Source organism: Onychostoma macrolepis, chromosome 06 (genome assembly GCF_012432095.1).
Source record: "Onychostoma macrolepis isolate SWU-2019 chromosome 06, ASM1243209v1, whole genome shotgun sequence".
Taxonomy (NCBI): Eukaryota; Metazoa; Chordata; class Actinopteri; order Cypriniformes; family Cyprinidae; genus Onychostoma; species Onychostoma macrolepis.
Genome location: NC_081160.1, coordinates 4,265,811 through 4,286,855, shown reverse-complemented (window position 1 = coordinate 4,286,855; position 21,045 = coordinate 4,265,811). Strand labels below are relative to the sequence as shown.

Here is a 21,045-nt window from a genome sequence, read left to right as displayed (position 1 = left end):
TGACTATCTGCTCAACTTTCACATGCATGAATGATTATGAAAACATTATTTTAATGCCTAATCCTGATTCCAAGGTAAATGCAAACATAAGCCAGATGTTTTCTGCTACATCTGTGGGTGTTATACTACATCCAAAAAAGCGACAGAAAAGTACAAATTTTTAGAAAAAAGCTCATTTTGTAAAGTTCTTTGACATTAAATGGAGTATTATGTTAAATGAAACATTTTGAATACTTGTTTTGTCATTAAATCCGAAACCGAGCGACTAAGTGTTATTTTGGTAATGCATTAAAGCTGATAAATACATACTTTGAAAAATCATCACTCTTATTTAGAGGAAAAACTGTACTTGATGGAAAGTTGTTATTGATATTTTTGAACTCAGCATAATCCAAATACATAATATTACGCCTTTTTTGCAAATCAAGATGCAGGGCTGTGTAATTGAATGTACTGACTGTGTGTATACAAACCCTTTAAGTCTGAACTGACATTTTATGTCAGAAACATACTCTACACAAGCATGCAAAACACAGATGCTTGGAAAAATGCATTGTAAGCTCGTGGTCCCGTTGCACAAATGTGCGGCAGTTTGAAATCGGCAAACTGAGTCAGTGCTTTCCATTCTTCTGTCTGAGGCAGAGACTACGTTCACCATCTCAGAACTCAAGGGGGGCGATAGAAATGTGCCATAATGTAATGAATTAGCTACATTATAGCACCCCTTATGGCAATGTGGTGAATGAAAAAATATAGTATGTTCTCTGAGTAAATGTATCGCAATATACTGGTATGGACAATAATCATGAAATTTGAAAAATTAAATATTGATATAAAATTAATCCAGCATCAGTTACTTCACATTTTGGAAAACACTGATGTGTAAAATTGAGTTTGTGTAGCTAGAAGCGTGGTCACATACTCATGTAGAGCATGTTTCAAGCTGTATTTTCCATATTAATTAATCTAATGTAGAAACCCAAATGTTGCTATACAAGCGAGTGATATTTAAGAGAAAATCCTTGAGAACGCTTTGCATTGTTTGGAATATTCAAAAATAACTTCAGTGTTTGGCATGAATACCTGTGCATTCAGTCACATCCAAAACATTTTTTTTTTGGTAAACCACAAAAAAAAAAAAATAAAAAGAAGAAAAAAAAAATAAAATCAAAACCCTCTAATGATTTAAGTTTTACAATTATTCAAGAATGAGTGTGACACTACGAGTTTATTTTATTCTATTATCACTACGTTATTATACTATCGTTATATCGTATTATTACTAGCATTGTTAGTAGTATCATGAGGGTTTGGTTTGGTTAGGTTACAACTCCAACTGCTAAGAAAAAAACTGAAACCAACAGCAAACTTATTCAAAAAACATTAACACTTCACACAATCACCACTGATTACACAACAGATGCTCAAGATAAAAATCCTTGGCAACAGTTTCAATGCATTGTTATGTCATTACTATGTTCATGAGAGTACTGCTTGTTATGTTTACGTGATTGATTGATTGATTGATAGTTTGGGGACAAAATTGCTGAAAAATGTCCTCAGAAGTTAGCTAAATCTGATAATTCCACTTTGGGCTTGTCTTCAAAAAATAAATGACTAATAAATAAATAAATGAGTGCTTTTTAAATCTATTCTTTTAGGGGAAGAGTTAAGAGTTTTGGGTTTGGATAGCCCCCACTTTATGTATCTGAACTTGACTTGTATGTATTTCTCTCAGATGATGTCGGGGCTGAACATGTTCTGGTCTCTGAGATGCAGCAGGCGTGCGGGCGATCGCACACGCAGCGTGTTCATGAGAGGCGAGCCCTCCATCCTCTGGGTGATGTAGTTCCTGAAGGAGTTTTTTACCTCGGCGGGTTTCCCGACGCCCACCACGATCAGCTTGCCGTCATCGAGTCCCACCAGAACGTGAGACTGCTCCTTGGTCACAGACACGCACCGGATGGGCACCCGCATAGCCATCGGCGACACGCACAGAGCCAGGCTGCCATGGTTAACCAAGAGAGAGGCGGTGTTAGGATCAAGTTCAAGGAACAGACATTCTCACTTACAATCCAACCCAAGAAGATATTTTGAAGAATGACCAAAGAGTTTCAGGTCCCCAGTAACTTCCATAGTATTTTTTTTCCCATTACCAACATTCTTCAAAGTATCGTCGTTTGTGTTCAGCAGACGAAAGAAAGTCATACAGGTTTGAGGGTGAGTAAATACGATAGAGTCAAACTATTCTTTAATAAAGCGCAACAGGCAGGTTCTGGAAGTAATAGTCTCAATGATTATTTTTAAATGCTAACTTAAACTATTAAAGACAGACCTCCTGGAAACTGTGAGGTTGTTAATCAATGGTATATGCTTTTGTTAAGGCCATCAGCCCCCATTATCTCAACTTATTTTTTTAAATAACTGTGTTTATCAGTGGAATTCCTGGTGAGATTCCGATTCTGCAAAGAAATCGTCACTAATCAGAATCACAACAAGCACATTGCATCAAAACTCACAAAAATCAGTATATTAGAATGATTTCTGAAGAATCACGTGACACTGAAGACTGGAGTAATGATGCTGAAAACTCAGCTTTGCATCACTGGAATAAATTACATTTTAAAATATATTCCAATAGAAAACTGTTATTTTAAATTGTAATAATATTACTGTTTTTACTGCATTTTGATCAAATAAATGCAGTTTTGATTAGTACTGTATGTATATTATATATATATATGTTTTGCGATAAATATAAAATATATTGTTTGTACAGTATATATGCAATCAACATTGCAGAAAGAAAACTCTTTAGCGCCCACCAAGTCCCATGAAGCACTGTAAATCATGCTCTAATCATACTTAAACAGCTATATATTATGCAATAAATAAATCAGATTGTTTCAATATTTAATAAGTAGTTTTTAAATTAGATTAATTGATTCACCTCATAGCTGGTTGGTTTAGTTCATGGTGTAAAGCATTTAAATGAAGACTATTTTAAAATCCCAACAGGAGTAATTCATGGAAAAAACACTTCTGGAACCAAAGCAGCTGGAAACAATGGTACTGCTGCAATATCTATAGTAGTCTGGTTTATAGATATGACTCTAGATAAGTTAACTCAGTGCATGTGTGTTCTTTCAAACATTTCATCATTCACCAGGCACACATTGTAATAATGACACTCAAGAGCCATTACTTTCCGACTTCTGGGAATTTACTGCTGAAACTATTGTTTCTGATGTGTGTTAAAATATGAAAAAAAGCTGCAGATTATGGTTTACAGGTTTACCTGTACAGATCTCTGACAGACAGGAACCCCTGCTCGCTGCCGATGACCACATGTTCTCCTGAAACACACATGTCTGTCACCTGCTCCTTCAGAGGAGCGCTGCACAGGTGCTTCCCGTTCACAGAGTACAGGTGCAGGGCGTTCTTATCCTGAAAAACACGCACAACACAAAGAGGCTCGGTTTACACGGGCTCAGATATGTGTGGAGAAGGGAAACTGAACTGTGCGTTTGATACCTTCAGTGTGGCTTTGCCCTCTATACACGTGTGCACCACTAGATGTCCCTCCCAGGACACAGCCAGGTGCATGATGGACATGGGCAGAGAGCTCTCACATGGCGGCCGCAGAGAGCGCATGTACTGACCCCTCCGAACAGTGTGAATGATCACCGTCCCATCCTGTGACACACACAAACTGCTATTTACATTTTACTCCCTGAAATCCACCCAAAAAAGTTATTCAACCATCTTCGACCTCTTTAAGAATTTATGGAAATTAGCTATGTTATGATTGGATAACCTTTTTGTATTTGAAATAAGGCACAATGCCAGTGTCAAGTTGCTGAATTTTGTTTTCGAGTGATTTTGAGAGAGTTGAGTCTCACCCGTGATCCAGAGACCGCCATGTCCAGCTCTGTACTGATAGACACACTCACAACTTCTTCTGTGTGTCCATACAATACCTGCACTGGCTTATGGGACAGACCCACCGGAGTGCCTCCCTGCAAAAACAGAACAAGTTTAAACTCCAACATTGTATTAGAAATAAAAACCTCCTCTTTATACGAGTAGAGAATAAAAACTTTATTCATTATATTATTTAACGCAAGTGATGAGTTAGTTTAAAATAAAACAACAACACCACATTACCAATTAAAACAAAATTCCTAAGAATGTTATATTAAGGAAGAAACTTCTGAAATATTTATTGTAAAATTCTCAGCTTAAGAAAAGTGGATATGAAATATCCACTCAAACTATTATTTAAAATTCATCCATATGTTAAAATTAATTATGCTATTTTAACAAAAAAGAACAAACTAATGCAATATCTATCTTTAAATCTTTAATTTTATTCTTAATGCAAATGAATGAGTCATCGAATATACATACTGAAACTTTGGGGTCAGTAAGATTTTTTATTTATTTTTTTTGCATTAAATGCATTAAATTGGTCAAACGTAACATTTAAAATGTTACCAAACATTTATATTTCAAATAAATGCTGTTCAAAAAATCCTGAAAATCACAGTTTCTACAAAAATATGAAGCAGCACAACTGTTTTAAACATTGATGATAATCAGCATATTAGAATGATTTGTGAAGGATCATGTGACACTGAAGACTGGATTAATGGTGCTGAAAATTCAGCTTTAAATCACAGGAATAAATTACGTTTTTAAAATATATTTAAATAAAAACAGTTATTTTAAATTGTAATAATATTTCATAATATTACTGTTTTACCGTATTAAATAAATGCAGCCTTATTATTATACAATAAGCACATGATTGAGACAATAAAATACTTCATATTTAGGAATGAACCTTCTATAGGAAGTCATTTGAAGACGACTGATCATGATCATGTGGCTTTTCCAAGAGAACAGGACATACCTGCTGTAGCACCTGCCACACCATACAGGTGGTGTCTCTAGAGCCAGAGATCAGGTGAATCCCAAAGTGATCTGTGGCCAGGCATGTTACGATGTCTGCCGGGACAGAAAAAAAAAACCCACCCACACACACACACACACACACACACACACACACACACACATATATCCAAAGTTAGCAGATTTGTTTCCTGCAATTCAAGGTTAAAGTTAGAACATACAGTACAATCTGGATGTGACTATTCAAGAGAAAAAAAAAAGGGGGAAAAATGGCAGAGGAAGGTCAAGAGAAGCAGTTTCCATTACCCATGTGGCGGATGTGCTGCCCCACTGTTTTGCTCTTTACGAGTGACGTCACTCTCAGGCTGTTGTCCCAGTGGCCTCCACTGAAGAGCAACTTCCCGTCATGAGACACAACAAACAGGTGAGCTGTGACTTCAACCACTGGAGAGAACGGCCCTGCTAAAAACCTCTGAGTCCTACAGACAGAGAGAGAGAGAGAGAGAGAGAGAGAGAGTGCTTGCTGATGTGATGGTTATTTTCAAGAAAGTGCCGGGCAGCTACAGTACAAACAGGACGTGAGGATGTTAACCATCTGAGAGACTCACTTTACACCGGCTACGGTGGGGTCTTTGATGAAGGTGAAATAGTTGGATATGTTCTTGTCGTAGGGCAGCCAGCCATGAGTTCCCATCAAGCAGTTCTGGCTCAGAGTTACCTTGATAACCCAAAAACACATTATTTATGAGGGTACCAAAGATTTCATAACAACCAAAACTTCATTAGAGCATTAAAGAATGTGGAATGGCATGTGTATTTGTAAAGCATTTATTTATCATTTAGGAATTATGCAGTCATGCTCTTACTGTAAAAATAATGATCATTAAAATGATTTGAGTCAAAATTATTTGATCTATTTTACATTACACTGTGAACTTAACTGTGCACATTAAGACCAGTGTCATAAAAAAAAAGAAAGAAAAAGAAAAACTCTGTTAGGCTGCTAATAAAAAAAAAAAAAAATCCAATAAATTAAAATGTATTTATTTATTTAAAAAAAGATTTTATATTTATTTATTTCTTTATAAAAAAAAAAAATAATAATATTATTTTTTATTTTCATATTTATATAATTTATTACAACTTGCACAGGGACATTAAAAAAAGAGATCAGGACCCCGACAGTATTACTATCACTTATCATATGGCTGCTTACTAAAAAAAACAAAAAAAAAAACTCAATTTTATCTATTTATTTAAAATTATGATAAGAATTCTTGTGTGTTTTAAAAAAATATTGATCTAATTATTATTTTATATAATTTTATTACAATGTACACTGATTGATTGTGCAGAATAAGGTACATTAATAAAAAGAAAAGAAAAACTCTGTTAGGCTGCTAATAAAAAAAAAAATCCAATAAATTAAAATGTATTTATTTATTTAAAAAGATTTTATATTTATTTATTTCTTTATAAAAAAAAATAATAATATTATTTTTATTTTCATATTTATATAATTTATTACAACTTGCACAGGGACATTAAAAAGAGATCAGGACCCCGACAGTATTACTATCACTTATCATATGGCTGCTTACTAAAAAAAAACAAAAAAAAAAACTCAATTTTATCTATTTATTTAAAATTATGATAAGAATTCTTGTGTGTTTTTAAAAAAAATATTGATCTAATTATTATTTTATATAATTTTATTACAATGTACACTGATTGATTGTGCAGAATAAGGTACATTAATAAAAAAGAAAAAAAAGAAAAGAAAAATAAATAAATAAATAAAATAGGGCCTATTCTGATGTCATGTGTCTTTAAGCCTGTCTGTAAGAAGTAGCTAATCAAGCCCAGACTTACCAGAGTATCTGGACTCCCCTGTGAGATAAATGAATGTGATTGGTTCTTAGGGACAACAGCTTTAACCAGTGGCACATTATCACTGATGCCCTAAAACACAGAGATGAAACTCCATCAGTCCACATCTGTCACTCCTCAGAACAACATCTACACAAACACAAAGCACTGCTAATTCAGTCACCTCAATGAAGAAGGATTTGAGCTCAGTGAGGTGCTCGAATATGTTGAGAGGACAGGAGTCCAGACGAGTTCTCCTCTTCTCCAGCTCCTCCAGAGAGAGACGCATGGGATGTGGCTCCTAAACGCATATTAACACACGTTTATGTCATCTTACAATCTCTATTTGAGCTTCTAACGCTGTCTATTTGTGTGGAGAAGCATTAGAGTGCCGTACCTTCAGTAACTGGCATGGTGTCTGTCCAAAGTTACTGATCATGCCTTCTAGAGCCTTCCTCTCTTTCTCATCTGTGATGGCGTCCAGATCAACAGCCCCTAAAACAACAGACAGTTTCATTTTGCTGCATTTAAATGTCTACATTAAAAACTACTTGCACTATAGACATAAGTGATAATGTGCAGTCAGTCAGTCATTCTCTCAAAATAAACACCAACAGGTGACTTAAAATACTGATACGAGATGAAATTTTCATTGTGTGAGAACAAAGAGAGAGATCATAAAAACTAGCACAGCTATGTATGAAATTAGCATACACAGCTTAAAGCAGTTTATTTTAATATTATTATTGTATTTATAAATATTTGAGGCTTTATTTTTATATTTTCCGTTTCCAGTTCAATTTTAATTTTAATAACTGTATGTGGTTTTATCATTTTTATTAGTCTTTGTTATATTTCTATTAAGCTATTATTTTATTTCAAATTTAGTTTTAGTAACATCAGTACTGTTTTAGTATTGCCAAAACAACATTTATAATTTTCTTTCTTCCATTTAATATGTTTATTTCGGCATTATTTAAATTATAACAACAATGGTTTAAAGGATATTATACCACAACACTTAACATCTAAAATTAAGTGTTTTTATTTTATTTAAGATTTAGTTTGAGCAACTTTAGTACTACTTCAGTACTGCCAAAGCGACATTTCTAATAAGTTTTTTTAAGTTTAGGTTTTTCATATAACATTCATATTTTATTTTAGCTTTACTTCAGTTAACAAATAACGTTTACTAAACGTAACAGTTTTAGTTTTAGTGAACAATAACTCAACTGATTTAAAGGACATTACACCACAATATATAACTACAGAATGACAGTATATGGATCTACAATGTAATGAAACTTTAAATTTTAGAGGTCTCGCCAAGCAATATTTGTTAACATATGTAAATAAAGGATTCTGGTAGTTCTAGCCAAGCAATTGTGGTATTGGTACTCAGATGGTGCTTTATTACGATGGCTAGATCAATTCAACTATTAAAAAAAACAAAAAAACGTTTATTGCTTTTTACAATGAAAACACAGTTTAATTATTGTTATTATTATTATTAAGCCTCAGTAATAAAATTAAGAATTAACATATCCACCAAATTGCCTAATTAATGTCACTCAAGCATGGTAGCAAACATGACTTGTTTGAAGGACATACCTTCATATGTGCAGTAGTAGAAGACATTAAGGGCCTCCACTGCAGCCGGGCCCCTCTGTTTATAGCCGAAGATCAGATCGATCCATTCATGCAGGTGGGCCGACACATACTCTGATTCCTGAACGCAGACAAATATCATCTACATCAACAAAACGTTCACACGATACGCTTCCAAACCTGCATTTCTCTAAGGATAGACCTGAGGCCATCAGTCATTCTGAGAGGAATCTGCCAGGAGGAGACTGGGAAAGACTCTAGTGTTGTTCTAGTTTTGTAACCTTTCACGAAGCCATTTCTCACCACTTCAAGCTTTAATAGGACAGAAGTGGCAAAGGAATTGAGAAGAAGAACAGAAACAGATACTAAGAGCGGGCCGTATTCAATTACACATCGCTCCCCGGAGGCTCTCTATTGAGGTTAGTGGGGAAGAGCTGTGATGAGGTCATCAGAAATGGGCTCACCAGGGCTTTGCGGTGCTTGTAGATGAAATCCTCTGGGGATTTGGCCCATTTAGGCAGGATGACATCATTTACCCTCTCTTTGGAGATCTGTAAGCGACCCAGGTCAAATCCTACAACAGTGAGAGAGAGAGAGATATAAAGGAGTCTGAGTGGAAGGGAATGTTACACTTTGTTGGTTAAAATGAAGTGTAATTTTTTTCTGCATTGACTCAAACTGTTTGAAACAGTGGCTAAGCTATTTATTTCTAATTTTGTGAATATTGTCCATTTAAGGTCATGAATGTGCCTGCAAAGTTTGGACACAGATGTGTTTTAGAAAAACTGTATAAATTGTCACAACTCGAAAATTGTAAAAATCGACACTTTGAAACACAGCAAAGAGAAAACATTTGTAGCTTGTTAAACACTAAAATATGAAATACATGAGAATTTGTTTAAATTTTAAAACCCAAAGTTTACTCAAAAGACGACTTGTGTTCTGACTTACCAAATGAAAATTTGCTGATAATTTGTTAGTTTCACAGTCAAAAAAATGCTTATGGTTTATGTGAGAAACGCATTTTACCCTCACAACGGTTTGAGAACCAGACAACAAAAAGCAGCAATAAATACTACTTACACTAAACATAAATAACGTTAGATCAAATTTATACTTGCATGTGGTTATTTGCACCTGTGTGCAAGTAGTCATTACAAGTAGTCTTGACCAAAACGAAAAAATAAATAAATTGTATCTGTCCCGCTCATTTTAAACATAAAATATGTGGGTCAAATTGACCCCTAACGCAGTAGAAATAACACAATAGAAATCAATGGAAATTATTCAATTTCTCACATATTTTATATTTGTTTGTCTCTGAAAAGCTACAATAAGTGTTTCCACAACACAAAAGCTGTACCCAGTTTGTTGACACAACAGGAGAATTAAAAAGCTTTCTCCTACTCCAGTTTAACTGGCGATACTAGCTCAACAAATCTTTAATTCACTCACCGTCCTGGTTCTCCAAGAACTCTGGGAAGTAAAAGAATTCTGGGATGAGCTCTTTGACGTCGTTGGGATTGTCCATGAGGGTTTGCCAGGTAGCAGGAATAGAGTGAAACTGACGGTCGGCACAGTCAAACCTGCCAGACAGTCAGACCAACTTTATTCATATAATGAAAACAGGTTTTATGAGGATGTGGCAACCCTAAATATATTAACATACGATGGACCCTTTTCACAAGACTGTGATGACGCGTTTAATGTCATCAGCATCGCAAATCCTCAAAAGTTTTTCATATTTGTATTTTTTTTTTTTTTTTATGTACATTTATAACACTGTTGTTTGTATTATATTACCTTTGCATCAAATTACAAAAAAAACTAGTTTACACTAATGCACGGGTGTTTCTTATGCAGCGTCTATGGGAGGGACAGTAAATTTGACATTGTTCTCTCTTCTGACTGCCCTTATCAGTCAATTTTTTTTTTTTTTATTGAAAGTCATGAAAACACTATTGTGGATTGTTTCTTTTGCTATTTGAGCAAATGGGAATGCAAAATATATATTTGTGGTACTCTCCCATTCACTGCTCTTCAAGTTAACCCAACTATGACGACTTCCGCTGCTGAGAAACCCAGAAATGTGAAAAAGGTCCATTGCCCTTGTTTAAATATCAATCAGTCAAAAGCCAATCATAACAGAGACCATTTATTTGAAGAATTTGTAAAGGTACATTAGCAGAAATAGGCTGTTTAATTCTAAGGGACAGACCTTAAAAACTGTAATAATCCTAAAAAATTAACGCTACAAAAAATCTTAGAATATGAGGCCTTTATATGAATTACACTTCAGTAACCTTTTCTTTTCAAACATGCAAAATAATTTGAGTGAATAATTTTTGAGAACAATTGTGAGTTGATAAAAAAGGACACAAAAGACAGTGAAACAGAATTTTAAGGCAAAAAGACACACTGTCAGACAAGCATTACCTGCCGCTCTGCAGCTGGATGTGCAGGGATGTAAAGGGTTCGACTCTAATGAGGTAATGCATGACTCCAGCGGCGTTCGAGTAGTGCGTGCCGTAGTGGAAACGGTCTATGGTGCCCGTGGGGTCTTCAAAACTCTCATATCTGCAGAATAAACAATTTACAATCAGCCTCATTTACACACAGCTGCATTCACTGCTGACACAAAATTCAAAACATTTGCTCGGTTCCTAAACCTAGTGAACTGCTTCACTGTTAAATAGGAAGCTAGCTTCTAAGGAACACCTCAAAGTAGAGAACACCATACAAGACCAGAGTAAGTTTTAAAACTAAAATGATTAAAAATGGGATTCTGGTAACTGAAATAAAATAAAATAAAATATATAACTTAAAATTAAAATGATTTCATTTCGTTGCCTAGGCAACATTTCTCATTTTCTTTTTAAGTACTAAAATGACTAAAACTGAAATCTAAATAAATGAAAGACAAATATTTAAATATTTAAACCTTAAAATAAAAACAAAAATATACAATTGAAAACTGAAATCTAAAAAGCTAATCCAAAATATTGATAAAAATTATAATAGTATATAAATAACTTTAAAATAATACTTTAAGAGATTTCCAATAGTCTGAAGTTAGCATGTGGCCAAGCTAATGACCCTTACAAATACAAAATACAATACAATATTTTAAATACAAATAATGGACGAAATAATGTATTTTAATCAGAGGTTAATGAAACTTTTCAGTAATGAACAAAGTTTGCTTATAATCAAGATTCCACCATCAGTTACAAAACTCTTCATGTTCATCACAATGCATTCTGGGATTGTGTTATGTGTGATGGATAAATGCTACCGTATTTAGCCAATGCAAGGTATATTATAAAACTGAAATTTCACAGCCTACTATTTGGTAAATCCTTCAGAGTGGGACTATGATGACTAAAAATGTTGCCTAGGTGTTGTTATAGTTAACTAAAACTTACTATACTAGCTAATAAAACTAAATGAACACTGAGACAGAAACACACTTCTCTCTGACGGCTTTGGCGTTCCTCTCGTTCAGCACAGCCACAGGTTTGGAGAGATCTCTGAACACCCGCGGATCGGACAGATCCAGCTCCTCTGACGTATAATCCGACAGGATCCAGGGGAACTAAAATCAGCAGAGAAAGTCACACACTGTAAGATCGTTCAGGAAGCGAATGAGCGCTCAAACAGAACTCAGAGCGGCTGTGTAGGTGTCACTCACCACAGGATACTGAGCCAGATCATTATACGTTCGTCCTGCTATTGTGTTCAACTGCATCAGGTAGTCAAAGTTTGAGATCTCCCTGTTCACCCATTTCTGATGACAGACAGAAGGAAAAGTCAGCTCTAAACCTTCAGTGTTGTACTACATGAAACCCTTAAACAGAGACGCTTCATGTGCGCAGTGACCTGTGTGAGTCCAGAGGCTTTGAGCAGCTCCTGCGGCGAGTGAATGGCATGAATAGAGAGAGAACGCAGCAGCAGCATCCGGCTGTACACTTTATTACGCACCTGTCAATCAAACAGAAACAACCAATCATAAGAGACTGAACAAAGGAAGGGGCGATAGGTCTCATTCACTAACCGCGTGTACTGCACAATTTTTTGTGTGAAATCTAGGGTTATTATAATTGACTAAAAGCATAAAACAATTTTTGCTACTTGAAATAAAAAAATAAATAAAATAATAATAATAATAATAATAATATATATATATTTAATGATTTTTTTATTTCAGCTAGTTGCCAAAGCAACATTTTTAATTTAGTTTATTTTGGTTAATTAAAACTAAAACTGAAATAAAAAAATAACTATAAAAAAAACAGCAAAAACTTCAAATTATGATTAATCAATAATCTTTCACACAAAAATATATTCTAAATTAAAAAAAAAAAAAAAAAAAAAGAGGAATAACTGAAACCACAGGTATGCAAAAACATACATACTTTTTTTACATAGACATTTCACTCATTTACATAGATGTTTGTTGCTCATTTAGAATACTCCAAATTCATAAACATTAGAATGAGGTTAAAAACAAATTCATGTTCATTTACTGTACATTTATGCATTTAGCAGACACTTTTATCCAAAGCGACTTACGAAACAGAAAGAAAAGCAATCTGTCAAGGCACACAAGCACTTATTGTAAATTAGGTGGAAATTTTTCCACAAGAAGTTCTCCTAATGAATAATTCATTCAATTATTAGTGAATGAGACTCAATGAGTGTGTTTACAAAAAGCAAATATCAGCTCATTATGAAGCATTTTAAAGAGTTTGCATGTAGCATTACGTTCATATAGGAAAGAGAAAAAGAAGATGAAAAACATGCTGTAAGATTCCTGACCTCCTTCTTGAAGTTCAGGAAGTAGTTGGTCTGGTCGATGAGAAAGATCTCCAGAGCCGAGCGCCGGAGGTTGTACCTGCGCAGGTGAATCTCTCGGATCTGAGACAGAGGCCATTTAAAGTCCTGACCTACACCTGAAAACACAGAACATCTGTATCATCTCTGTCCTCATACAGATGACCTTCACACACTGCTGGATACACCGCTGTACCAGTTTCTCCTCACCTTCCTCTTTCTCTGCGCTGCTGTCGTAGAAGTAGATGTGTTGTGTGGTGAGCTCCAGACGACCCAGAAAAACATCAACCACCGTGACCAGCTCACAGTCCTCTGAGATCACCAGCTTCTCCTTCTGACCCGCCTCTTCAGAATCAGCCCTTAGAGAACAACGGCGAGTGAGTTTACATGCACAACTTAAGAAATTAATACTTTTATTCAGTAAAGACGCATTAAATTGATCAAAAGTGGCTTTTAAGAGATTTATAATTTTACAAAATAATATTTAAAGTAAATGCCATTCTTTTGAACTTTCTATTCATCAAAGAATCCTAAAAGATCATGGTTTACACAAAAATATTAAGCAGCACAACTTTTTCAACTTTAATAATAATCAGAAATGTTATTTGAGCATCAAATCAGCATATTACAATTTCTGAAGGATCACGTTACACTAAAGACTGAAGTAATGATTCTGAAAACTCAGCTTGGATTACAGGAATAAATTACATTTTAAAATATATTCACATAGAAAACAGTTACTTTAAATTGCAATAATATTTCACAATTTTACTGTTTTTAATGTAGCTTTGATCAAATAAATGCAGCCTTGGTGAGCACAGGAGACTTCTTTCAAAACAATAAAAAAAATCTTACTGACCTGAAACTCTTTAACAGTATTGTACATGAAAATTGATGATGCAAAAAAACACCTTGACATGTTAATGTCAAAATGTAAACAAACTAAGCAATTTAAACAGCCATAAAGGCCTTTATATGCAAAGAAAAACAGGCATAAATCATTATCAAATTTTAAAAAACTAAAATATAATCTTACATGGATAAAAGAACATTATTCAAGGTGTTTCAAAGAGTTTACACATCAAGTTATTGAGTAAAAGTGTATTTCTGTATTTAGCTCCAGTGATTGGTTACTGCTCCTGTCCGTCTAAACTGAGACTCACTGATTGGCTGATGCAGGATCCTCCTCCAGGAGCTCCAGGATGTCATCCTCCAGATCACTGACCTTCACCTGTTTCACCGCCTCTAACAACAGTGACTCAGCGTTTACCTGCTGGTGCTGCACACCTGAAGTAACACACACACAAAACCATTTACTTCCTGAAATGCCCACCACAAGATTTTATAGAAGTTACAAGTGACTAGGGCTGCACGATATATCGCATGTGATATTTAATGCACATCTTGTCAGTAAAGCCGGTTCTGTAATCAGCGGTAAATTTCCATCACGTGCGTGATTTCACATGGAGCAGCATTTACTACAAAGAGCCGCTGTTCCCTGACAAGCTGCGCAAATCCACGTTCATTATCCGCAGATTACAGCCCTTCAAGTGACCGTTTTTAAGTGTGTATATCTTACCTAGGTTGTCTCTCAAGGCACTGGCTTCTCTATGGGGGTCAAAGTTGTTATTCCGCACCAGTTTGAGTCGCATACGGGAGTAGTTCTCAGCGCTAGAGAGCTTCCAGTGTATGTCCTTCTGCTGCCTGCCAAACACAAACAGACCACATCAATTAGCACAATTTTCTCTTTTTTAAATTCTGTTACATTCTGGCAAAAACACCTCCACCAGCACAAACAGTATCCTCTCCTGTTCTCTGTGACATTTACAGACAGAAACAACACTCACTTGTCCACCCAGGGTCCTCTCTCACAGAAGAGCCCTCTGCGCGCTGCCCTCCACTGTCTGAGGATGGCGCTGTTCTGCGTGTGGATTTGTTTCAGCATGCTGTTGTACCTCAGGTTCTCCTGACGACCTCGACGGCTGAACGCTTCCACAAACTGCTCCTGAGGATTTTTGAGGGAAATGAAAATGTTTGTAAATTCTGCATTAAATTTAAGGGAAATTCTACACGCTGCTGTTCAAAGGTTTTTGAAAATAAGTTTCAATAGTTTTGAAAAAAGTCTCTCTTCTTATCACCAAGGATCCATTTAATTTGATTTGATTAAAAAATTGTAAAATACAGTAAAAGCTGTAATATTGGGAAACATTATTACAATTTAAAATATCCGTTTTCTATTTGAATATATTTTAAATTGTAATTTATTGCTGTGATCAAAGCTGAATTTTCAGCATCATTATTCCAGCCTTCAGTGTCAAATGATCCTTAAGAAGCCATTCATAATATGCTGATTTTCTGCTCAAAAAACATTTCTGATTATTATCAATGATGAAAACAGCTGTGCTGCTTCATATTTTTGAGGAAAACATGATACTTTTTTTTCAGGATTCTATGATGAATAGAAAGTTCAAAAGAACAGCATTAATCTGAATCACATGTAACATTATAAATGTCTTTACCGTCACTTTTGAAAAATTTCTTAAAAAAAAAAAAAAAAAAAAACGGTGGTGTATGTGTGTGTAGATGTTTTTGCACCTGAAAGCGTATCTTGCTCTCTCCTCTCTCTCGGTCCCTGCGGTGCAGACTAAGCATGAACGCCTCATAACAGTCCTTCCAGTAAAGAGCCATGTTCTCATGACCCTGACTGAACGTCTCGATCTCATATTGCTTCATGTAGGGAATAATCTGATAAAACAGATACACAAGATTCAGATTTACAAAATACTGGGTGCAATGAAGAGCAGAAACCACTCCTACAAACTACTACAATGTACTAATTGTTAAACATCTCAAAACTAGAAAATACATGAGACTTCATCCAGCTTAGAATCACAATTGACCCCATTTAGTGTATTAATCCAGATCTTACATATTTATCCAAATAGACCCTCCACTCCGGAGAGCTGCAGTACAGCTGGAAGTCCTCAAAGAAAGACGGACTTCCGTTGGTGTCGGGGAGGGAAGGGAGGTGCAGCTCCATGTAGAGTAGTTTGTGGACCTTGGACAGGAGGGTACGGAGGAGAGGCACTAAAAACGAGTAGGTCTCCTCTGTCCGCTCCTTGCTCACAGAGCGCCTGAGGATTCCCTCCACACGGCCCAGAAGATAACAGGCCTCGTCCTGAGAGTCCACTGTCTTCGTCTGCAAGATGCCATTCAGTTTGGCTGTAGCCATGGCACACACCTGCCACAATGAGGAACAACATGAATAAATAATAAAGATTTCTAGATCTATGCTACTGGAGCAAGTTAAAAACAGTGATATTGGGAAATATTATTATTATTATTTAAAGGACATGTTTTCTGTTGTAATATATTGCAAAGCTGAACTGTCAGCATCATTACACCAGTCTTCAGGGTCACATGATCATTCAGAAATCATTCTAATATGCTGATTTAATGTTCAAGAAACATTTCTTGTAATGGCTCATATAGCACGGTATAGTGAGAACATAGAACTCATAATCTTAAGAAAACACTTCAACTTCATTCAGAGGCCCAATTTGAGCAAAATCCCAATTTAGTGCAGTTGCTGACATTTCTACGGCCAAAAAGTGAGATGAAATTCTGAAAATCTTTTTAACTGTACAGCAGACTACTTGCATAAAATGCATATAAATATCAGTCGTCACTCTGTATCTCCCCATAATTTGTCTTAGTAAGATAAAAATTTAAATGCTTAGTTTTGTGATCAAAGCAAAACATACAATGCAATGCAATGCTGATTGAGAGTTCCTCAAAAACTCACATTTTAACATGATTATTTAAAAAATAAATGCAAGGATAATCAAGTAAAACTAAGTTGCTTCAGTTCAGTAGGTGTTCATCTTGAAATATTACTAACAATATGAAAGTTATTCTTGGGTTTACCTTATAAAAATCATTAAAGATTTCACAGCAAAAGAATCATGACCAGAAGGTAGATATATATTTAATTATACTGAAATGGCTTCTAGTTTTGATGTTTTTAATGTTGATAACATTTTATTTAACTTAGAGACTTACAAATTCACATATCAAATATTATACAGTAGGTTTTATAGAGTTAACGCATCCTTGCATTGGTAATACGACCTTATGATCTCTCACCTGTGGGTCTTCCTGCGCCATGAACCCAAGCAGCAGCCGTAGTCCCACCTGAGACAGCAGGAGCCACTGCGTGCCGGAGGCGTACCACACCATCAGCCCGTCCATCAGAGTCACTGTCTCCTCCAGAACCTTCTCAGTCCATAGAGCGGGATTCACCAGCCCCTCAGCCTGAAGGAAGTCCTGCACCATGTGCAGAAGACGCACAGCGTTCTCCGTGTGCTGCGGCAGCGTGGCCGTCGTCGCCTCTCGGTTATCCGTTACGGCCAATTCCAACATCCTCTCCATCAGACTGTGGAGAAAGACATTACTAAATGCATGAACAACATGCTGTTCAAATGTAACCCTGGACCACAAAACCAGTCTTAAGTCACTGGGATATATTTGTAGTAATAGCCAAAAATACATTGTATGGGTCAAAATGATTGATTTTTCTTTTATGCCAAAAACCATTAGGACATTAAGTAAAGATCATGTTCCATGAAGATATTTTGTACATTTCCTACCGTAAACATATCAAAATTTCATTTTTGATTAGTAATATGCATTGCTAAGAACTTCATTTGGACAACTTTAAAGGCGATTTTCTCAATATTTTGATTTTTTTGCACCCTTAGATTCCAGATTTTCAAATAGTTGTATCTCGGCCAAATATTGTCCAATCATAACAAACCATACATCAATGCAAAGCTTATTTATTCAGCTCTCAGCCGATGTATAAATCTCAATTTTGAAAAATTGACACTTATGACTGGTTTTGTGGTCCAGGGTCACAAATCGATTCTGATAGCTCAAACTTCAGCAACCAAAAATATTCAGCTGAAAATTAACTTCCAAAATGGTGACGTTTAATTAGTGCTTTCATAATGCTGCACTTTGACTGTGATAAATGTATTTTTGTGCATCACTAGCATTGAGCAGCAGTTCCAAAGAAAGCACACTTGAGATGTAGTCTGACCTGAGTTTGAGGTGGTCGACGGGCAGAAGCAGCTCATTGGCAGTGCCCAGTTTGGTGAGGGCAGAGAACACCTGACCTCTCTCCAGCCAGGCGGTGTCATCTGACCCCTCTACCCCTCTCCACATGACACACAACACGATCTCCAACAGCAGACGCGCCAACTCCTCCTCCGTACGCTGGGCGGCAAGACAGAGGCTTAAATCAATAAACCACTTCAAAAAGACTGACTGCAAATGAATGGACATTGGCTCTGGATAATAATAGTATTTTGGTGGAAACTAAATACTATTATAAATATATTAGTAATATATAAACTATAATATATATTAACTATTATATTCAATTTATATAATCAAATTATATTCAGCATTTATTAGAAACAGAAATATTTTGTTACATTTTAAATGTCTTTACTGTCACTTTTGATCACTTTAATGCATCGTTGTGAATAAAAATATTAATTTTGATGAGTAGTGAATTATAATGTGCTAAAGCAATGAGCTGTGTTTTTACCACAAAAGCTGTGATTTTACCACAGTTTTTACAAAGCTTTTCTAAAATGTTTACAATAGCAATATGATAAAAGTCAACAATGTTTAATAAAAAAATTAAAAGCATTATTATTAAGAATCAAAACACACAACTATTCTGGCAAGCAAATTAGTTAAATCACCCTGTAACAACTTGCCACATTAATATTGAATGTGCGGTCACAGATAATAAGCATTTTACAATGCCTTTAAATGTGGCTCATCTATAAATTATATTTTAGAGTCACTCTTCATTATAGTACTAATTATCAGGTACTTCTTGTTAAGAACATGAAAAATAACTAAATAATTAGTACAAAGAAGTGATAAATGTCACGGCCTGTTCCACTGAAACACATCAGATGTTTGGTCTCACCTCACTGTTAAAAGACTCTCCCAGGGACACATTGTCACTAAACAGGAAACTGTCATCATTCAGAGAGGAAGCTCCAGGGAAGGGCTTTGCGTTCTCCAGAGGAGACGGTGTGCTTGGCATGCTGCCTGGAGTCTGACTGCCGCTGTCCCCGTGATCGAACAGATGCACCTGGGACAGGTCCAAACTCAAAACCCCTGCTTTCCCGCCCCAAGCTTTAGGTGTCGGCGCGTCTCCTGGTGTTTCAGAGAGGGACATCAGCTCTCCGTTGTCCAGGCTGTCTATGGACCTGCTGTCTGAGGCGCTGTCTCGCTCCTCAAGCCTCCCCACGCCGTCTCCCACAGGCCTGCGCTCCAGAGGAGGCTCCAGGCGGTTTCCTCCGCTGCTGCGGCTCAGCTCGAAACTCCCCAGGCTGGCCGCGTCACCACGGCCCGAACTGGAACCTCCGTCGCTCCCGGGGCTCCGGACAAACAAACTCATTAGAGTGCCCTGCCAACACATCTGCCTGGAGATCTGCTGCGCTGCGTCCTGCTGAGACTGCAGCAGCGCATACAGCTGCAGGAAATAAGAGGAGGATATAAAGGATGAAAACATTACAAGACATCCAAAGTATTTATCTGTCATTTATTTCATTTAGTGCACAGTTAAGGGTTTTTTTTTCTTCCAAACACTATTTTATATTAGTTAAGGGGAAAGCTCAGTTTGGTCTTTTCTTCACACAAAGCAACTCTTTTTGTGCTCCACAGTAAAAAATATCTAACATGTTTTGAGTGAAACTTTTCCTTTCTGAGCTATTCCTTAAAAAATATGTTTTTTGTTTTTGTTAGCACTAATAACTGTGGTGTATTGATGTAATAAATGCTCTCACCCTCTTGCATACAGTCAGGCGAATGCTGGGCCCGGCTTTATGGGTCAGCAGAACTACAGCCATCAGATCTTTATAGTTTATAACAGTATCTAGAGGACAAAGAGATTTATGGAAAAACATTTCACATCACAAATTCAGTGTGGCCTCATCAATGAACGGTGTTTTAATATAAGGGATATGCTTAACTAAAACTAAACAATTTTTGTTACCTGAAATAAAATAAAATATAAAAAACATACAATATAAATATTATACTTATGTAATATAAAATCCATATTTATTTAGATTTAGATTAATTAAAATTTCCAAGGCCACATTTGCTTTCTCGATGTACTAAAATACCTGAAACTGAAATAAAATTAGTGAAAACTACATATAAAAAAGACAATAAAAATAACAAAATCACACAAACTATATAAAAATAAAAACCATATATTTCATAAAAACTAGTATCTTAATGATACTGAAATTACACTCAAATTACATAGAGAGAGAGAGAGCAAGAGCGACAGAGAGGGAAAAATAGCAATGATTACAATTTTCTATTTATTTTACATACATTTTTCAGCTGATATTTGACAAATATGTAAATTATTTTGATATTTTTTCCACCATTTTGATTTCCACCAAAGTCCTTATAAATATATCATTATTAAATAGTCCAGTCAAAATGAAAATTCTCAGTCAAACCTCTTAGGCTTTGTTCTGTGGAACAAGAAGTCGGTAAGCAAACAGTATCGGCTCCCTTGACTTCCATTGTATGGCCAAAAAAATTAAATTGAAGTCAGTGGGAACGTGAAATTGTTGACAAACATACTTCAAAAAATTCTTATTTTATGTTCCCCAGAAGAAAGCAACTCATACGGGTTTGAATAAATAATGACAGAATTTTCATATTTGGAGGGACTATGCCTTTAACGGCGTACTGCATGTGCTGGGTTTTCATCAG

At 35.8% G+C, this 21,045-nt stretch overlaps 1 protein-coding gene across 2 annotated transcripts in view; it reads right to left on the bottom strand.

Moving 5' to 3' along the window:
* Positions 1-21,045, bottom strand: part of nbeal1 (neurobeachin-like 1) — a 61,763-nt gene that overhangs the window by 2,680 nt on the left and 38,038 nt on the right. For both annotated transcript variants that reach the window (XM_058778393.1, XM_058778394.1), the window contains 28 exons: positions 20,097-20,185; positions 19,232-19,783; positions 18,326-18,501; positions 17,371-17,659; positions 16,154-16,465; positions 15,820-15,969; positions 15,072-15,229; positions 14,804-14,928; positions 14,388-14,511; positions 13,435-13,583; positions 13,210-13,343; positions 12,271-12,372; positions 12,083-12,178; positions 11,862-11,986; positions 10,828-10,968; positions 9,847-9,977; positions 8,856-8,965; positions 8,395-8,512; positions 7,181-7,278; positions 6,968-7,084; positions 6,787-6,876; positions 5,523-5,632; positions 5,221-5,393; positions 4,916-5,010; positions 3,903-4,019; positions 3,535-3,696; positions 3,299-3,447; positions 1,870-2,005 (listed from right to left, as the gene is read on the bottom strand). In XM_058778393.1, the coding sequence (XP_058634376.1) occupies positions 1,870-2,005; positions 3,299-3,447; positions 3,535-3,696; positions 3,903-4,019; positions 4,916-5,010; positions 5,221-5,393; positions 5,523-5,632; positions 6,787-6,876; positions 6,968-7,084; positions 7,181-7,278; positions 8,395-8,512; positions 8,856-8,965; positions 9,847-9,977; positions 10,828-10,968; positions 11,862-11,986; positions 12,083-12,178; positions 12,271-12,372; positions 13,210-13,343; positions 13,435-13,583; positions 14,388-14,511; positions 14,804-14,928; positions 15,072-15,229; positions 15,820-15,969; positions 16,154-16,465; positions 17,371-17,659; positions 18,326-18,501; positions 19,232-19,783; positions 20,097-20,185 (4,328 nt within the window). The remainder of the gene's footprint in view (positions 1-1,869; positions 2,006-3,298; positions 3,448-3,534; positions 3,697-3,902; positions 4,020-4,915; positions 5,011-5,220; positions 5,394-5,522; positions 5,633-6,786; positions 6,877-6,967; positions 7,085-7,180; positions 7,279-8,394; positions 8,513-8,855; positions 8,966-9,846; positions 9,978-10,827; positions 10,969-11,861; positions 11,987-12,082; positions 12,179-12,270; positions 12,373-13,209; positions 13,344-13,434; positions 13,584-14,387; positions 14,512-14,803; positions 14,929-15,071; positions 15,230-15,819; positions 15,970-16,153; positions 16,466-17,370; positions 17,660-18,325; positions 18,502-19,231; positions 19,784-20,096; positions 20,186-21,045) is intronic.